The sequence below is a fragment of the Squalius cephalus genome (assembly GCF_949319135.1).
Source record: "Squalius cephalus genome assembly, chromosome: 24".
In the NCBI taxonomy this organism is placed as follows: Eukaryota; Metazoa; Chordata; class Actinopteri; order Cypriniformes; family Leuciscidae; genus Squalius; species Squalius cephalus.
Genome location: NC_137145.1, coordinates 17,415,468 through 17,432,378, shown reverse-complemented (window position 1 = coordinate 17,432,378; position 16,911 = coordinate 17,415,468). Strand labels below are relative to the sequence as shown.

Genomic DNA, 16,911 nt, shown 5'->3' with positions numbered 1-16,911 from the left:
GCATTGATGATATCTATTGTGTTTTAAACAGTCAATCAAATGACCAACAGCAATTTAAAAAGAAAACAAATGTCCAAAAACAAACTTGTTGCCATAACAATAAAATCAAAGATGAAACAAAAGTTATATAAATGAAATTATTAATAAAATAAGCTTCTTGACAAGTCTTTTCTCTTAAATGTATTTGAAAACGAAAAAAAGCAATGCCAACTTATCCATTATGGAGTACTCTGTCTGTAGCCTAAACAACCCGCGGTTCAGCCGCGCGTAACAAACGCTGCCAGTGTGAAAGCAAAACGCGCGTGTCCTGCTCCTGCTCACCATACGCACTGCTCCTGCGCTGCTTACTAACGCGTGCAATGTGAAACCGGCGTAACTCTGTGCCACCGCATAAATATTGATGTGTTAAAAAATAATGAGAATATATATATCCGAGTCCTGATCGGGAGGTAACGTCCGATTCCGATCGAGTCTGAAGACACGTGATCGGGCCCGATTTCCGATCATGTGATCGGATCGGGACATCCCTAGTTATTGTAAAGAGGTTAGCGACCCCTAATGGAGAAAAAATTCCATACTGTACGTTTAAATAATTTAAATAAATTTTTAACATTAACTAAATTTTTATTAATTAAACAGCCTGAAAACTTACTTATCAGTAGAAAATGTTTAAATAACCTGATGTTTAACATGAAAGTATTTTGCAATCATTTAATAAAAAAAAATTCTTCTTTTCAGCTGCTGTCTTTATATGGAAGTAAAATGAGTTGAGTTTCATGCTGACTTAAAGAAAAAGTCTCAATTTGTTTGCCGTTTAATCTCACTGCTGTCTAAGAGAAACGGCCAAGAAAAAATAAAGAGATCTCCTTTGTAATTTCTCTTTCCTAGAAAAACAGTATCTGATCTTGAACTGAGAACACACAGATCAATCGTGTGTCCTAACCTCACCTGCCTCAGATCCTCCACTGCACCAGCAGTTTCCTCTGACAGCAGAAGCATAGACATGCAGGGCGGGTGGAAACGGGGATGATGGGGAAGAAGATTAAGGAGAAGAAGAAGAAAGGGATGGGCAGATGAAAGGACACAGAATGATGTGCAAGCACGTTGCTGAGACATGTTTTAGCTCTTGACAGAACAAGAGTTTCTCTTTCTCATCACCATTTCCTTCTATCGCTTTGTCTTTTATTCTGCTTCACTTTCATTCCCTTCTATCCGGCTGTCAGACATTTTCCTCCGCACACAGAGAAGAAGAGAGATTTGTGCAAAGATGAAGGGCGCAAAGCCTCGTCCTCACAATTTCTCGTCATCCTCACATCAACCCTGTTCTTTCTAACCTCATCTAAGCCTTTTTTCTGTATTCGTTCTCCCTCCCGAGGACATGCTTTAGTCCTGCTTTGTGTTTATCCAGTGGTTTTTCCAGTTCAAGGATTTGATGCTCTTAAATCTCTCTTTTTAAGAGCCAGAATGCTTGTATTTTAATTGCGGGGTGTAATTGAATCCCTGGTCTTTTCCCTCTGTGTGTGAAAGAGTCAATATGGAGTGCTGAACTGAAAGATGTTAATGTTTAAGTGGCCCAGATAGATAAGAGTCCAGCATGTTCTAGAGAGCGAGTGAGAGAGCTTCGGTTAAAGTGATTATTTTAATCCTCGCACTGTGATACTCTAACCACTGATAAAGTGAGAAATCCAATGGTTCATCCAAATATGTAGACAGATATATCAAACAATGCAATAATAAATAATATTCAATATTTTCTTCAACAAACAAATCTAGCGTTCAAAGATTTGGGGTTAGTAAGTTCTCTGTTTTTTGAAAGAATCATGGTTTCCACAAAAAAATAAATATTAAGCAGCACATAACATTGATAATAATAATAAATGTTTTTTTTTTGAGCATCAAACCAAATCATGTGACACTAAAGACTGGAGCAATGGCGGCTGAAAATTCAGCTTTGACATCATATAGGTCTAATATATAAAAAAAACTGTTATTTGAAATTGTTATATTATTTCACAATATTACTGTTTTTCTGTATTTTTGACTAATTAAATGCAGCCTGGGTGAGCATAATAAACTTTTGATTGGTACTGTATATCCAACCATTACATAATCTTAATAGGACTGCTGTACTATAAGTCATACTATATGCATAATTAAAAAAGCAACACCAAGTAACAAAAACATTAAGTCACCCCATCCAGTAATAAAACGTGTTAAAATCTCCATTAGAGATCAAAGTATTCTCTAATATGACTCTTTTCAATAGCAAATCATTCTCAATGTTTCACAGTACTGTATGTGTCTTCAAGAGCTGTAGTCCCAAACCACCGACATATTTAACATGTAATAGTATTAACATTTCTAATTTTAACGGTAAAATATCCTAAAGGGGTGGTTGATTATGATTTCACTTTTTTAACTTTAGTTAGTGTGTAATGTTGCTGTTTGAGCATAAACAACATCTGCAAAGTTACAACGCTCAAAGTTCAAAACAAAGGAAGATATTTGCTTTTAAAGAAATCGCTTTTTAAGGACTACAACAAATGGCTGGTAGGGACTACAATGAGCTTCTTCACGGGTTAGTGACATCACTAACCCTAAGATTTACATAAACCCTACCACCGGAAACGCGATTTATAGATTATCATGACAGAATATGACTAGAAGATAGTTAACTTCACATCAGCAACATAAATCCATCAACTAACCATTCAGAAATGTCTTGTTGCGGAAAACGCGTGCATGCTAGAAATAGAACCGACGCCTATTTTTCACACGACACGCAAGCGTGTTGGAAGCGTTTCCAGGCAAAATAGAATAGGAAAAGATGTTTATATGTCATTTTGACACGAATACATATTAATAAATGTTATTTTGATGTTTGAAAGTCTCTAGATTTTGACATAAATGCAAATATAAATGTAATTTAAAAAAATATTATCGATTTTCAAATACTGGACCTGTCAATACAGAATGAAATATTCTATAACCTATTTTGCCGTCAACACTGCCGACGTTGTCTTTGCTGCTATATATTTATGTTTAACATGAAGTATAGGCCTTCAATAACTCTCTCCCCATATGTCGAATATATCACCAATGAGGCTTATCATATGTCACCTATCAGCAGCAGCGCCGCGTCAGACACGTTTCTGGTGTGCAAAGACATGGAAAACGCCACGCAAACGCCACGCAGCCAGTGTGTCGCCGGCCTTATCCTTGAGTCTCTCCATCTTTGTCCAACCTCGGTTTGAACATAAAAGGCTAAATGTTTTTTCAATTTTCAGTGCATGTCTGTGTGAGGTTATCGGAGCTGCTAACACACACACACACACACACACACACACACACACACACACACAAGCTCTTGAAGCTCCGCCCTCTGTGCTGGGAGCAGCAGCTCCTTTGCATTTAAAGAGACACACAAAAACGGCGTGTTTTTGCTCACCCTCAGAAAGTGACAATTTGAACATACTATAAAAAATATCTGTGGGGTATTTTAAGCTAAAACTTCACATACACACTCTGGGGACATCAGAGATTATAGGATTTAATATGCAGCTAACTGGTGTGCATGCGTGGTAAAAAAATACACAATGCACAGCAGAAAATGTGTAGGGAAGCGCTTTTGAATACCAACATTTCTGGCATTTTGGGGGACGGCACGTTTACGTACTGGAGTAGGATTTTTCTCCATCTCTGGTAAGATAGCAATAATGATGATAAGTGTGTTCATTAATTATTATGGGTGCAACGGATCACAGTTGATCCGTGATCTGTACGGACCAGGCCCCATGGTTTGGCACGCATGTGATTCGAGGATTAAATGCTAAGTTTAACCATCATAGAGTGAAAGTGTATCATTTGGACATGTTTTGTCTTGCCAATTTACTCATTCAAACGATTTTAAACGTGGAAGAAGAAGACTCGATTTCGCACGCAGAGAGAGAGAGAGAAAGAGAGAGAGAGACGTGTTTCAGACAGCACTCGAACACCAAATTAGTTCGTTCTTAAATTGACAGCAGCTTAATATTCCTGATGTTGTCTGTCATTAATGTTAAAATACAGCTTTGACAAAGATGAACCTATGTTTAATTTCTACTGTGAACAAATATTGTTAGAAGATAGAAGATAATGAGGAGAGCAGTCAGCAGGAAAGTGATGACGACAGCTTGTAGGATAAGTGTGCCGCGTAAAATGCTCCCTTGAGAACCAGACCATAAAAGTTATGTGCACCCCATATAAATAAGCTATTTGTAGGCTGATTTCACCAAAAAGCATGAACACTGTGGCACTATCAAAACAAGCTCTGTGTTTGAGCATCCTGACAGCCCGACAACATTGGCTTAACCAATGGTGTGAATTTGAGGCGGGGCAATTTGGTTGACCGACCAATAGAAGACAAGGAATGTTTAGGAAACCTGTTTGGAAAACAGTACTTATTTTTACAATTTTGTTTGATGATGCTGGTGCTACAGATATTACACACTTCACAAAATCTCTGACTGAAGACAATCATCGTTTCATACCGGACAAAGATATCTGATATAAAATATATCTGCACCCAAGAGTGTTCTTACTCACTGCTGAAAGGACCTATTAACTACTCAGTTTTATCACTCCCTCATTCACCACTAGTATATGAACCACTCACCATCTCTCACCCTCTCCCTCTCTCTCTCTCTCTCAGCCCCCAATAAAAGCTCAGGAAATGATGAGCATCCTTCAGAGTCCACATGATAGACAGACAGAACGCGGAGGAAAGTCAGAGACAACGAGAGCTAAGTAACCAACAACCCTGAGAGCGAGAGAGGGTTGAAAAATCAGGAGATAAAATACAAAAACAGGGAATAGTGATTTTTTTCAAACCTAAATCAAAGTGCGGAAAGTGAAGAACTCTTTTGAAGATGGGTGTGGTGTTGGGGACCTTCTCTATGCACACCAAACAGGTCACCTACAGGACAGGTAGGATCCAATTTACACATTAACCAGATAGAAATACGTTCACTAATGAGTTATTGGTTTGTGAGATCGAAGGATAGATAGATGAGAAAAATGTGAGAATTAGACGATATTAGATTCAGTGTCATTTTGATGATTTTTAATAGATTTCTTTGAGTGTATGCCTAATTTAAATTACACTTATCAATCTTGTTCTACTTAGTGTGTGACTTGAATGTCTGCATGGGTGTTTCTAACCCAGATAATTTTTGGAGAACAAAATTGCAACAGAATGCCCTTGAAGTTGGCTAAATCAGAAAAACTCCTCTTGGGGCCGTGTTAAAAGGGGGAAATGGTTCATAAAGAGACTAAATAATTTGTTATTCACTTCCACAAATTCCAGAATTGATATCTCAAAGGGGAAGCAAATAGCAATTTTAATTAGCCAAATTTTAGTTTCAATAAAGTCAATGAGAAGTGTGCATGTGCGAAGGATGAATTGAATGTGTTGGCATATGCTGGCATGGGCTCCATACAAGGCATTATGAGTTATGAAAGTATTACATGGCCATTTATTCCATGGAGGATGGAGGAGGCGGAAAACCGGAGTGATCAGGCTGCAAGTATGTGATAAGAAAATGCATAAAAAGAGGAAAAAGAGAAGGCGGATTGTTAGTGATTATTTATGCCTTGAAGGTTAATTAACCTACACTGTATGCAAAATTACCATTTCTGATTCGCCACAGCCTTAATGCACTACAGAATATGCTAAAACAATACCGAAGCAAATCAACAAATCAACAACACTGCACTCACATGTGTGAGCATGTGTTTATACTCGCTCATAAGAGCAATAGAGAGCCACACTTCATATACACAAACACACACGTATACACACATCAGAGACCTGAAGAAAGATTAAGGAGCCGAGAGGATTACGAGTTCTGGGCAGAAAGACAGAAAACTTGTTTGAAGTCTTCAGTAAAATCCCCAGGAGTTACAGGAGCTGTCTGTGAGTTTATAACTAGAGAAAAACTGTGTGTCAGCTATGGCACTCAGCCCTGACGGACTATATCTTCTGCTGGATTTCTGAACGCCGCTGCTTCAGGTTCATGCACTGGGGATAAAAACTGTGAGGATGATCACTAGAGATTTCAGTTTCAACTTTAAATAGTGTTTCTCTAGTTTTGTAGTTTATAGGAATGGCCTATAAAGCACTGCGACTGCACTATGTTTTAAAATACTATGTTTTTATTTGTCATAAATTCATCTATTACGGTTCCTACATAATTTGTAACAAAAAAGAGGCTAAAATATCTATCTATTTAGGAGTCTTAGACCTTTCTAACGATATATAGTTTGTCATGATTAGATTAGGATTTAATTGTAATTTAGTAAAGTAAACTTAGGCGTAAGAGTAACATAAGAGTTAACAGGTAATTAAAAAAATTTTGCTAACTAGAAAATTAATTCCAGACATCACAAAACAAGTTTTTAAACAAAATCAGTAATGACACTGTAAATAAAGCTGACAAACAGTGAAAGCATGCAGCCTTATTAATTATTTATGCCCAGGTGCATGCTGGGAAAACCAGAATCGCAGCGTTAAATAGCTGTCGCCCTTGCTGCATCGAAAATCGTAGGCTTATATTATATAGTAGCTACATTTGGTTTGAAACTTATTTAGCAACCATTAAAAAAGTATCTTTTATTTTGTATGAATGTATGTAGTATGAATGAAAATTGGAAGTACTATTTCCGCCATGTTGTCATGGTCATGTGACCAACGGCAGTAGCGTCACTTAACTTCCATTCACAAATCCTCTCCCGTGGCCTCATGGGATTGTAAAGCGTCCATCGAATACACTTCAGAATCTCAACGGAAGTAGTATGTCATTTGGGTACTTTTCGCCTATACTGTTTATACTATGAATTCGGACATACTCGGCTCACGTACAGTACTGTTTTCCGCTAACTATATAGTATTTGGACACAGCGCCTACACTGAAAAAAATGATTCGTTGAATTTACTAAAAAATTTTATCGTAAGTGGTTGCACACAATTGATTTTAGCTACATTTAAACAAATGCATTAAGTTGAACTAAATTTTATTAAGTTCAACTTAATGCATTTGTTTAAATGTAGCTAAAATCAATTGTGTGCAACCACTTACAATAAAATTTTTTAGTAAATTCAACTATCCTTTTTTTCAGTGTAATTTTACACCTTGTAAATTTTCTAATAATCAATCAATCAATCAATCAATCAATCAATTAATAACGTTTTTTTTTTCTATTTTGTGATAGACACTTCATATAACAAACCAACCTAAGTAATATTTACTTAAAGTCACTAGTTACTTTTAATTAGTTACAGGTACTTAAAGCTTTAATTGCTACATGCTTGAATTGACTACAAATTTAGTTGAAATACATGGTGTGTATTTTATTCATTTTGAAGCTATACAAGGGTTCAGGCTGTTATTCGCACCATTGCATGTTTCCAAGGGTAAGCAAATCATCTGTAACCATCTCCCAAGTGCATTAGCAGATTCAATAAGGCGTCTGAATAGAGAAAGTCCAACATAAACACTTTTTGAGTGAGAAAAAGAGGCTTACACCTGCTTGCGTGGATTTCACACATGCCAGTCGTTTGCTGGATATTATTGTTTCTCTTCCATGGACGAGTGCCAAAGCAAGAAGAATCCCATTACAAACGTCTTTATCCTGTGTAAGGGAGGTGGTATGAGATAGAGATGAGGAGAAAGAGAGTGTGTTTTGTGCAGACAGGGTTGTGGTGATGGAGTGCAGATGTTTATGTGCTAGAATGAGGATATCTCTGGATATTTTGGCCTGATTTTCAGGTCAGTCCTGCTGGATTTGCATAATACGGAGCAGTGAGGGTTGATATTATGTAAGTATTCATTACCTTCAACTTCTCTCCACACTCCCAGCCCAAAGTTTGTCCGTCTGAAGTCTCTTCTTTTTTGTATTTTTAATAAGGTTACAGATCTGCTGTTTTGAAACTCAGACATCCCTATGGCAATTTCTTTTCCTCTGTAGTCTCTGTTTCCTTCTTTTTAATCAGAAAAGTTTGTTGGATCGGTTCCCTAATGAGGGAAAGCATGAAACAAACAATAGGTCATTTTACAATGCATTAAAATGGTATATGTACAGTACACAAACAAAAAAGCACATTTGTGCATACACACTAAAAATTACTTTGTGATTTGATCCATGACCATGATGATCCATGTGTAATGATCCATGAATCATTCTTATCTGAGTCACGCACAATGGCTGGAAATAAACAATGGATGATAAAACAAACTACTTACAGTCGTACCACAGCTCATTTGATGAATGTGGATCAGGATTTGCCAACATTATGGGGACCAAATAACTCCTCAAATGCAGTCAAATCTGAAATATCTTACAATGACCAGCCAGTGATACACTGTAAAAAAAGTTTGTACAAACAAGACTAAAAATGCTACAGTAAAACTATGTTAGAATAGTTGTACATTTTAATGTTTTAACTTTATTTGTTATAATTGTAATTTTACTATACAAAATTGTCAAAAGTATGAATTACAATAATTTATGATGAAAACGGTAAAGGAGATTCCCATGACACGTGACTACATTTTATATGTAAGCAATTTAGTTTCTTATTTTTGTTATCAGTAATTTACATTAGGGTGTTTTGTGTAAAATATTATGTTATTTACTTAGTGGTTATTATTTGTTTAAAGTAAACAGCTTATTTTTTGTAGCTTGGTAAATTGACATTATATCACATAATGAAATGCAGTATTCGGTTATAATTTTTATAATTAGTTATAACTTTTAACATGCCATCCCATAACACGTGAAACATTGTCCCAATATTTTTATGGTCAATTTCAGGCAAGCGGCTGTTTATTTATTTATTTATTTATTTATTACAGTGTTCCAAGGTAAAATGCTTGATAAACTAACCAATAAGTAATAATAAATAATAATACAAATATAATAATCAAATAATAATAAATAAAAACCATAAATAATAATAATAAAGTTTTAAAGGGATAATATTTTTGGATATTTCACTCAAAATAAAAAGTTATGTCATAATTTTTTTAAGTTGTGTTTTTGTATTATTATTTATTATTACCATGAAAGTAAATTCATTTTGGGGTGAATTATCCCTTTTAAAATGGTTTCTGTTAGTTTGAGATGCAAGGTTAGAGGATAAACATCATTAGCTCAGTATAAAAACAACAGAGGTCAATAGCATCCCTACTAAGATAGAACAACAAATGTATGTGCGTATAAGAGCAGCAGTGTGTAGATGAAAGTCATCATCCATCTTGCCACATTCAGTGTAAAAAATGGTAATTCCATTAGGAAGAGATCTGCTTGCTGTATGTGCATGTGCAATAGAAAGGAGCATTTCATCCTCACACTCTTCCTACTGCTTCCCATCATGCAGAGCAACAGTTCCTGACACCGAATAACAAACGGGACCCAGCAGAAACAGCCAGAGCGAGAGCAAAGAAAGAGAAATGAAGGGAGTGAGAGGGAGGGAAATTCGTGGGAGGGGCATCAAGGAAGCAACCATATGCTTTTAGCAAGAAAATTCCAGCTTGTCTTCATTCACTGACAAGTAAGAGAAGAGTGGAGAGGAAAACAAGAGCAGGGGCTTCAACAAAGAAAGACAGACTGGCGGACTCAACGCTTATTAGTTTGAACGTCGTGTCTCTGCGGTGACAACATGGGAGCAGTAGTGGGCACATTGACTATGCAGACAAGACAAAGACCATCCAGAGCCAGAGGTATGTTGACGAATGACAGATTATCCGACTTGTACTCACATAAATAATGGTGCATTATTGTTCAGAAAGACTGAAGCACAAGGAGTTTTGAAGTATCAACAACAGCACTAAATCAATGTCTAACTCAGACCCTGAAAGGACTGAAAGAGCGCTCAAAGAAAAGAAGTGCCCTATTTGTGATGGATAACACTTATAAAAAGATGTGATCTTTCAAGAGAGCTGAAAGAGGATGGAATGGATGCATGGTTGAAACAGAGAAGATATGCAGTAGACAAGCAACATATCACGGTCTGCTCTGTTTACAAATGATGGTTTAACCTCATCCCTCACTGATAAACATCATCGCTAGAGTGTGTGTGTGTGTGTGTGTGTGTGTGTGGCATCTTGGTACGTGAGCGGTTGTTTTAACACTCTGCTCACATATCAACCCTCTTCCTGTTCACATGCGCCCTGGTGTAGTTGTCATGGAGACAGCTTTCTAATGCTTGGTACAGCAGATGATGGGATGCTATGATCGACATGACAGCATTATACATACAGCACTGCAACTGTTCTTGATCAATTCACATGGATCACAAATAATCATGGTTAAACTCGAGTAATACTACGCATCAGTAATTTATTCATTTAATCACTAAATTATACACTAAATTAGAGGTCAACTGCACAGCAATTAAACAGGAATCTATTAAAACTAATATACATTTAAATACATTAAATATATTTATATATATATATATATATATATATATATATATATATATATATATATATTGGGGAAAGAATCCTTGAAATTTTAAAGCCATTAAACGGGAGAGAGAATGACATATATATCATTAAAATAGAATTTTAACAGATTTCTCTAAAATGCATTACCCTGTGTTGAATAATATAATGCAATAAATTCCACGTCCTGTCACTCTAATTCAATTTCCTTTAGGGTGTAATTCATTCATTTCAAATTCACACTCATGAACTAAATGGGAGTCAGTTTCTCAATTCTAAATTCCACACAACCCCTGGTGACTTAAATGTATATGACTGGTGGTTTTAATCTGATCTGAATGAACAGAATTGCCTCCTAATGCTAAATTAAAAGAAACTGCTTCCATCTAGCAGATGGTCTTTACTTCCCTTTGCTCCATCCAAGACCTTTTATACCGGCCTGAGATGCCTCTGCTTGGCTTCTCGTCTCTATCTGAGGGGTGTGACTCAACCCCGGTCCTAATAAGAGGGGAGTTTAGATCTGCAGTAACAAGTGATTTACACTGCCTTTACAGCAGCTGCTCATGAATATTCATCCTGCTGTTTAACTATTTGTTTGCTATTTGTCACTTTTCCCATGACATCTTATCCTATAGATCACTACGTGCTCCCTTGCGGTAGAATGTGGGCGGCTTGCTCTGGTTAATTACCTCTTAAGGGATATAGTTGAGTTTGACGTCAAAGGCTGGCTTCTAAATTACAGTCTTATAACCCCAGAGTGCTGAACTGGAGTTATTTGTTGTCTTGCACTTGGCCTGTACTGAGAAGAATGTCAGCCAACTTGATTTAACCTGTCTTTATAACTGGCTCATTAAAATGCTCATATTTGACACCGAATTAGCAAATTAAATTAAATACAACACTCTGCAATCATAATTAATTACTGGTTTTCATTTGGCAATCATATGTTATAGTGTGTCATTATATCTAATTGCATGTCAAACGATGATCTCTGCACTGGTAACAACATCTCATTTTAATTTTTGTTATAACTGATTTCCATTACAATTTGCTTGGAGTTAACCAATTTCAATCTGCAGTTATTTCCTAATGAGCTCAGATGTAACATAATTCATTTAAGAGATCATCTCAGTTATAAAACCAATAAAAGATAGACACCGTAACAAGACAAGAAGGCTTGTGCTGATGTTGTTTTAAACTTTCATCTATCTCTGTGCTAGAGGAAGCACTCTAATGGCACTAATAGCAGCTTGAATGGAGAATGTGTCTTTAAAGTTTATTTTAGTGTGTTCCTACTGCCACTGTTTTCAAGGGCTTTGTTGCTGTTTTAAGCATTAAAGAGGAAGAGAGAGAAATAGATGGACGAAGAGAGAGAGTTTCAGACACACGCTGTGTTCTGTTGCACTTCGGCTCTCCCAGACATTTTTTTTTCATGTGCTAATATCTCTCTCCTTCTCCATCTTTCAACTGATCTCTCTGTTTTCCCATACTAAAAACACACATCTTCAACCCATTCTGTCTTTTGTGTAATAGCCGTCTTTTCCATTTTCAATTTCCAAGTAATTTATTGCCATTAATGTTTTGCATAACAAAACACACACACACGCACACAAAACATTAAATTAAATAAAGAATATAAAATAATATAAATAAAATAAGTTCTTAATACACATTAAAGGAACACGCCACCGTTTTTTGAAATAGGGGTTATTCACCGTCTCCCCTACATTTAGATAGGTGGGCAAACGCATTTTTGTCTCAGTGCATGCATTGTTTTAGTTTGGCAGCGCCGCCGTTAGCTTAGCTTAGCATAATGAATGGAATCCTTTGTTGCCAGATAGCATGTCATGAGTAAAAGCGTATTCACAACAAGTACAAATAGCAATCCAAAATAAGACTAGGCGATTTCCTAGGCAGATATTGACTTGGGACTATATTGGGGTGAAGCACAGGCGAAGCACTGCTACTTGGGCGCAGAGATAACAGATATCTTGGGCGCAGAGATAGCGGATTTCAGGTGTTGCGTGATATCTCTGCACCCAAGTAGTGCTTCGCCTGTGCTTCACCCCAATATAGTCCCATGTCAATATCTGCCTTGGAAATTGCCTAGTCTTAATCTGTATTGCTATTTGTACTTCTTGTGAATACGCAGGCCACAAGAAGTAATTAGTTGGGGGTTTTTTAGCACTTTTACTCACGACATGCTATCCGGCAACAAAGGATTCCATTCATTATGCTAAGCTAAGCTAGCGGTGGCACTGCCAGACTAAGACAATGCATGCACTGAGACAAAAATGCGTTTGTCCACCTATCTAAATGTAAGGGAGACGGTGAATAACCCCTATTTCAAAAAACGGTGCCTTTCTACATATTTCTTATGTTTCACCTTAGGTTTTCTCTCAACTTCCATTTTCATTCTCACTCTCACATCAGTTTGCATGTGTTAAAAAGAAGAGAGGTGATAATTAAGACTGATGAAATGAGGGGCTGCCCTGTTGAGTTAGAAGCTTCACATCATTCCAGTGAGATATATTCACTTACACTCGTATCACAGTTATCAGACAGATCGGAAAATGTCTGGGAGTTGTTCAAGACACATTCAGTCGAGATTCAAGCTTATATTCTCCATCACAAACATATCTTGTCAAACTGGTTATAATAGCTTCAGTCTTTCCAAATAGACTGAATTTGTTTTAAAATGTCAGAGATCTGTTAAAGATTAAGACTGAAGCAAACAAGCCTGGCAAAGAAATGAAGAGCAAGCTGAAGGATCTGAAAATAGCTGGTGCAAAGAAAAGATTGGGATTTGACTGTGGAGAGTGTGTTGTGTTTTAAGATAATACTACAATGATTTTGTCATCATTAACTCACCTTCATGTTGTTACAAATCCTTATGGCTGACATGCTCTTTCCAAATGGTGTAAGTAAATGATGACCAGGGACTGTTAAACTCCTAAAATGATAGAAAGCATCACAATAGTATCATACAATTCATGCACAATATTAAAAGGCTTCAGATGTCATCTCATAGCTTTTACATTTACTGATTTCTTTATAAAAGATAATCATGGAACTGGGAAGAAAAACATTAGAGCATTTTTAGCTATGATGAATTTAACCCAGACATAACCAGCATCATATAGGCGGTGTAGACACATCTGAGTGACATGTCCACACTGACCGAACTTTCCAAGGAATAGAACAGAAAAAAGGAAGACAAACTCTGACAACGGCAGCATATCATATACTACTGTTCAAAAGTTTAGGGTCAGAAAGATTATATTGTTTAATATAATTACAATTTAATATAACTGTTTTATATTTTTATATATTTTCAAATGTAATTTATTCCTGTGATGCAAAGCTAAATTTTCAGCATCATTACTTCAGTCCTCGTCACATAATCCTTCCGAAATCATTCTAATATGCTGAATTGATGATCAAAAAACAATTTTTATTAATAATAATATTGAAATAGGTTGTGCTGCTTAATATTTTTTGCAGTAATCATGATAATAGCTTTCAGGATTCTTTGAGGAATAAAAAGTTCAAAAGAGCAGCATGAAATATTTTGTAATATTATAAATGTTTTTACTGACACTTTTGGTCAATTTAATGCATCATTGCAGAATAAAACCAATACTTTTTTTCACACACACACACAAAAAAAAAAAAAAATACTTTTGAATAGTTGTATGTTGTATTTTGGATGATAATGTCCCCGGTCCTCAGTCAACCAGCATAAACCAGCCTGTAATAACCTGGAAATTCATACTACTCTGAGCAGGTCTTTTGCTGTGATAAACATGATATCATCAGTTCATTTGTTTTCCATAATTTGTCCAAACTAGTCTGAAATGGCTAATGGGATTATTCTTTATCTTCTTGTGTGACTGTGATGGTGCATTTATGTGTTCAGGAAAAAGGGACAGTGTTGAGAGCTGTATGCAGGAAATAAAGAATGAATAAAACTCATGAGTGACTGAGAGCTGTTACTGGCTGTGATAAATCACAGGGCTAATGTGGCCATATGTTGAGTAAAGGGGGAAGGGTTGAGTAATTGAGGTCATATATTGTCATTGACAGTTTAAAGGTGCTTTATGTCATTTTTTTCACTGTACTAAAGAATAAAAATACCATAAAATGTGTGCAGATATTTAGGAAACATGCTTAGTTCAAATACGTATTTATCAGTAAAACAATGCTACAGCCAATTATTCTAGCCTACTTTGAAATGTGCATTCCGTGTCAGAATGTCTGTTTTTGTCTGTGCAAATATACTAAAGCTTAGTATAATAATATTAATAGTAGCCTAGGCTATATAGTATTTAATAGTATTTTGACACCACAGGTTGTCAGTTGGCGGAAAACACCGCGTATTGCAGCCATGCAAAGCCAGCAAACGAACTGGGTCAGAGATCGCAGATTCTACTCGACCTAAAAAGCCAGGCATCCATCTAAAAATCTCTATGAACGGGAGCATATTAAAGGGGTGGTTGATTATGATATCAATTTTTTTTACTTTAGTTAGTGTGTAACGTTAATGTTGCTGTTTGAGCATAAACAACATCTGCAAAGTTACGACCATAGACTGTAAAATAATAGGTTACGACGCACAAAGTTCAAAGCAAAGGGAGATATTTTATTTTACAGAAATAGCTCTTTAAGGACTACAACAAACGGCTGGTAGGAACTACAATGAGCTTCACAGGTTAGTGACATGACTAAAATTTATATAAACCCTGCCCTGGGAACGCGATTTATAGATTATCATGACAGAATATGCTAATCAATGACTAGAAGATATAGTTAACTCCATATCAGCTACATAAATTCATCAACTAACCTTTCAGAAATGTCATGTTGCATTCTACATGTTGTCACTTCTTCTTGAGTCTCTCCATCTTTGTCCGACTCAGGTTTAAACATAAGAGTCTAAAGGGCTTAAAGGAGAACTCCGGTCAATTTTAACATTGAGCTCATTTTTTTGTACATTTGGAGTGCTGTCAATACAGAGAACAACGACAAAAATCGGTGTTGCCTACACCGAGTTATTCTATTTTTAAAATTTGCACCCTGTTGACTTCAATAGGGCAAGTAGTAAGCCTGCTTTTTAGCCTCTTAACATCCTTTAAGTGTCATTACAAGTGCACAGAAAATGTGAGTGATTCCTTCCGAGTGAACACGGGTGGATCTGACTGCAGTAGATGTGAAAGATATTAATAAAAACGAAGTTAATTCAGCCAGCGCTCATACCTTTGTTTACATCCTGTTTTCGGTGGAAGGCCATAGTAATCGATTGTCGAGTTCACGCGCATAGGTTTAGTTACCAATGATCACGCGCGTGAACTCGACAATCGATTACTATGGCGTTCCACCGAAAACAGGATGTAAACAAAGGTATGAGCGCTGGCTGAATTAACTTCGTTTTTATTAATATCTTTCACATCTACTGCAGTCAGATCCACCCGTGTTCACTCGGAAGGAATCACTCACATTTTCTGTGCACTTGTAATGACACTTAAAGGATGTTAAGAGGCTAAAAAGCAGGCTTACTACTTGCCCTATTGAAGTCAACAGGGTGCAAATTTTAAAAATAGAATAACTCGGTGTAGGCAACACCGATTTTTGTCGTTGTTCTCTGTATTGACAGCACTCCAAATGTACAAAAAAATGAGCTCAATGTTAAAATTGACCGGAGTTCTCCTTTAAAAATGTCCGTTCGTGTCTGAGGTAATCAAATAATGCCACAGCACGAGCTCTTGAAGCTCCGCCCTCTGTGCGGAGAGCAGCAGCTCATTTGCATTTAAAGGGACACACACTTAAACAGCAGCACGTTTTTGCTCACCCTCAAAAGGTGACAATTTTAAAATGCTGTAAAAAATTATCTGAGGGGTATTTTGAGCTAAAACTTCACATACACACTCTGGGGACATGGGAGACTTATTTTACATCTTGTGAAAAGGGCATTATAGAACCCGTTTAAAAAGATACATCGACAGCCTTACAGTGTGTAAGTCTCCTCGCCTGCACTCGCTCCTGTTGCGTGTCTTCAATCTGGCAACCTGCATGAGCATAGAGTCTGAGGAGGGGGAAGGGGAAACAACTCTCCAATATTTAGAATTTTACCTGCAGTATCCATTTGAACCGCTAGCCAGCTTTCAATATGACATACTGCACCTTTAATTCAAAATAGTTTGGAGCCTTATCAAACAGAGAACTTTAGATTTTGACCAACTCAATGGCACAATATCCTGTGTGAATTCAAGCACACACCATTTACATTTGCAGCTCCTTCTTATCTTATTACAGGTATTCCACGCCCCAGAATCACACAATTGGTTGAGAAAAAAGTGAAACATGGATCGCTAGTAACTGAGCTTTTGAAAACTGCACAATGTTCAGACACCTCAGGGAAATCAGTCTA

General features: G+C 36.7%; 1 protein-coding gene across 3 annotated transcripts in view; it reads left to right on the top strand.

Moving 5' to 3' along the window:
• Positions 1 to 16,911, top strand: part of kcnip1b (Kv channel interacting protein 1 b) — a 47,388-nt gene that overhangs the window by 22,710 nt on the left and 7,767 nt on the right. Inside the window, exon 1 of one of the 3 annotated variants that reach the window (XM_079861005.1) lies at positions 4,719 to 4,965. The exons of 1 other annotated variant lie outside the window; for it this stretch is intronic. In XM_079861005.1, the coding sequence (XP_079717131.1) occupies positions 4,908 to 4,965 (58 nt within the window). In that variant the 5' untranslated portion in view covers positions 4,719 to 4,907. Of the gene's footprint in view, positions 1 to 4,718; positions 4,966 to 9,308; positions 9,759 to 16,911 lie in introns of those variants that run through there. One more of the 3 variants, XM_079861004.1, reaches the window with a different exon arrangement.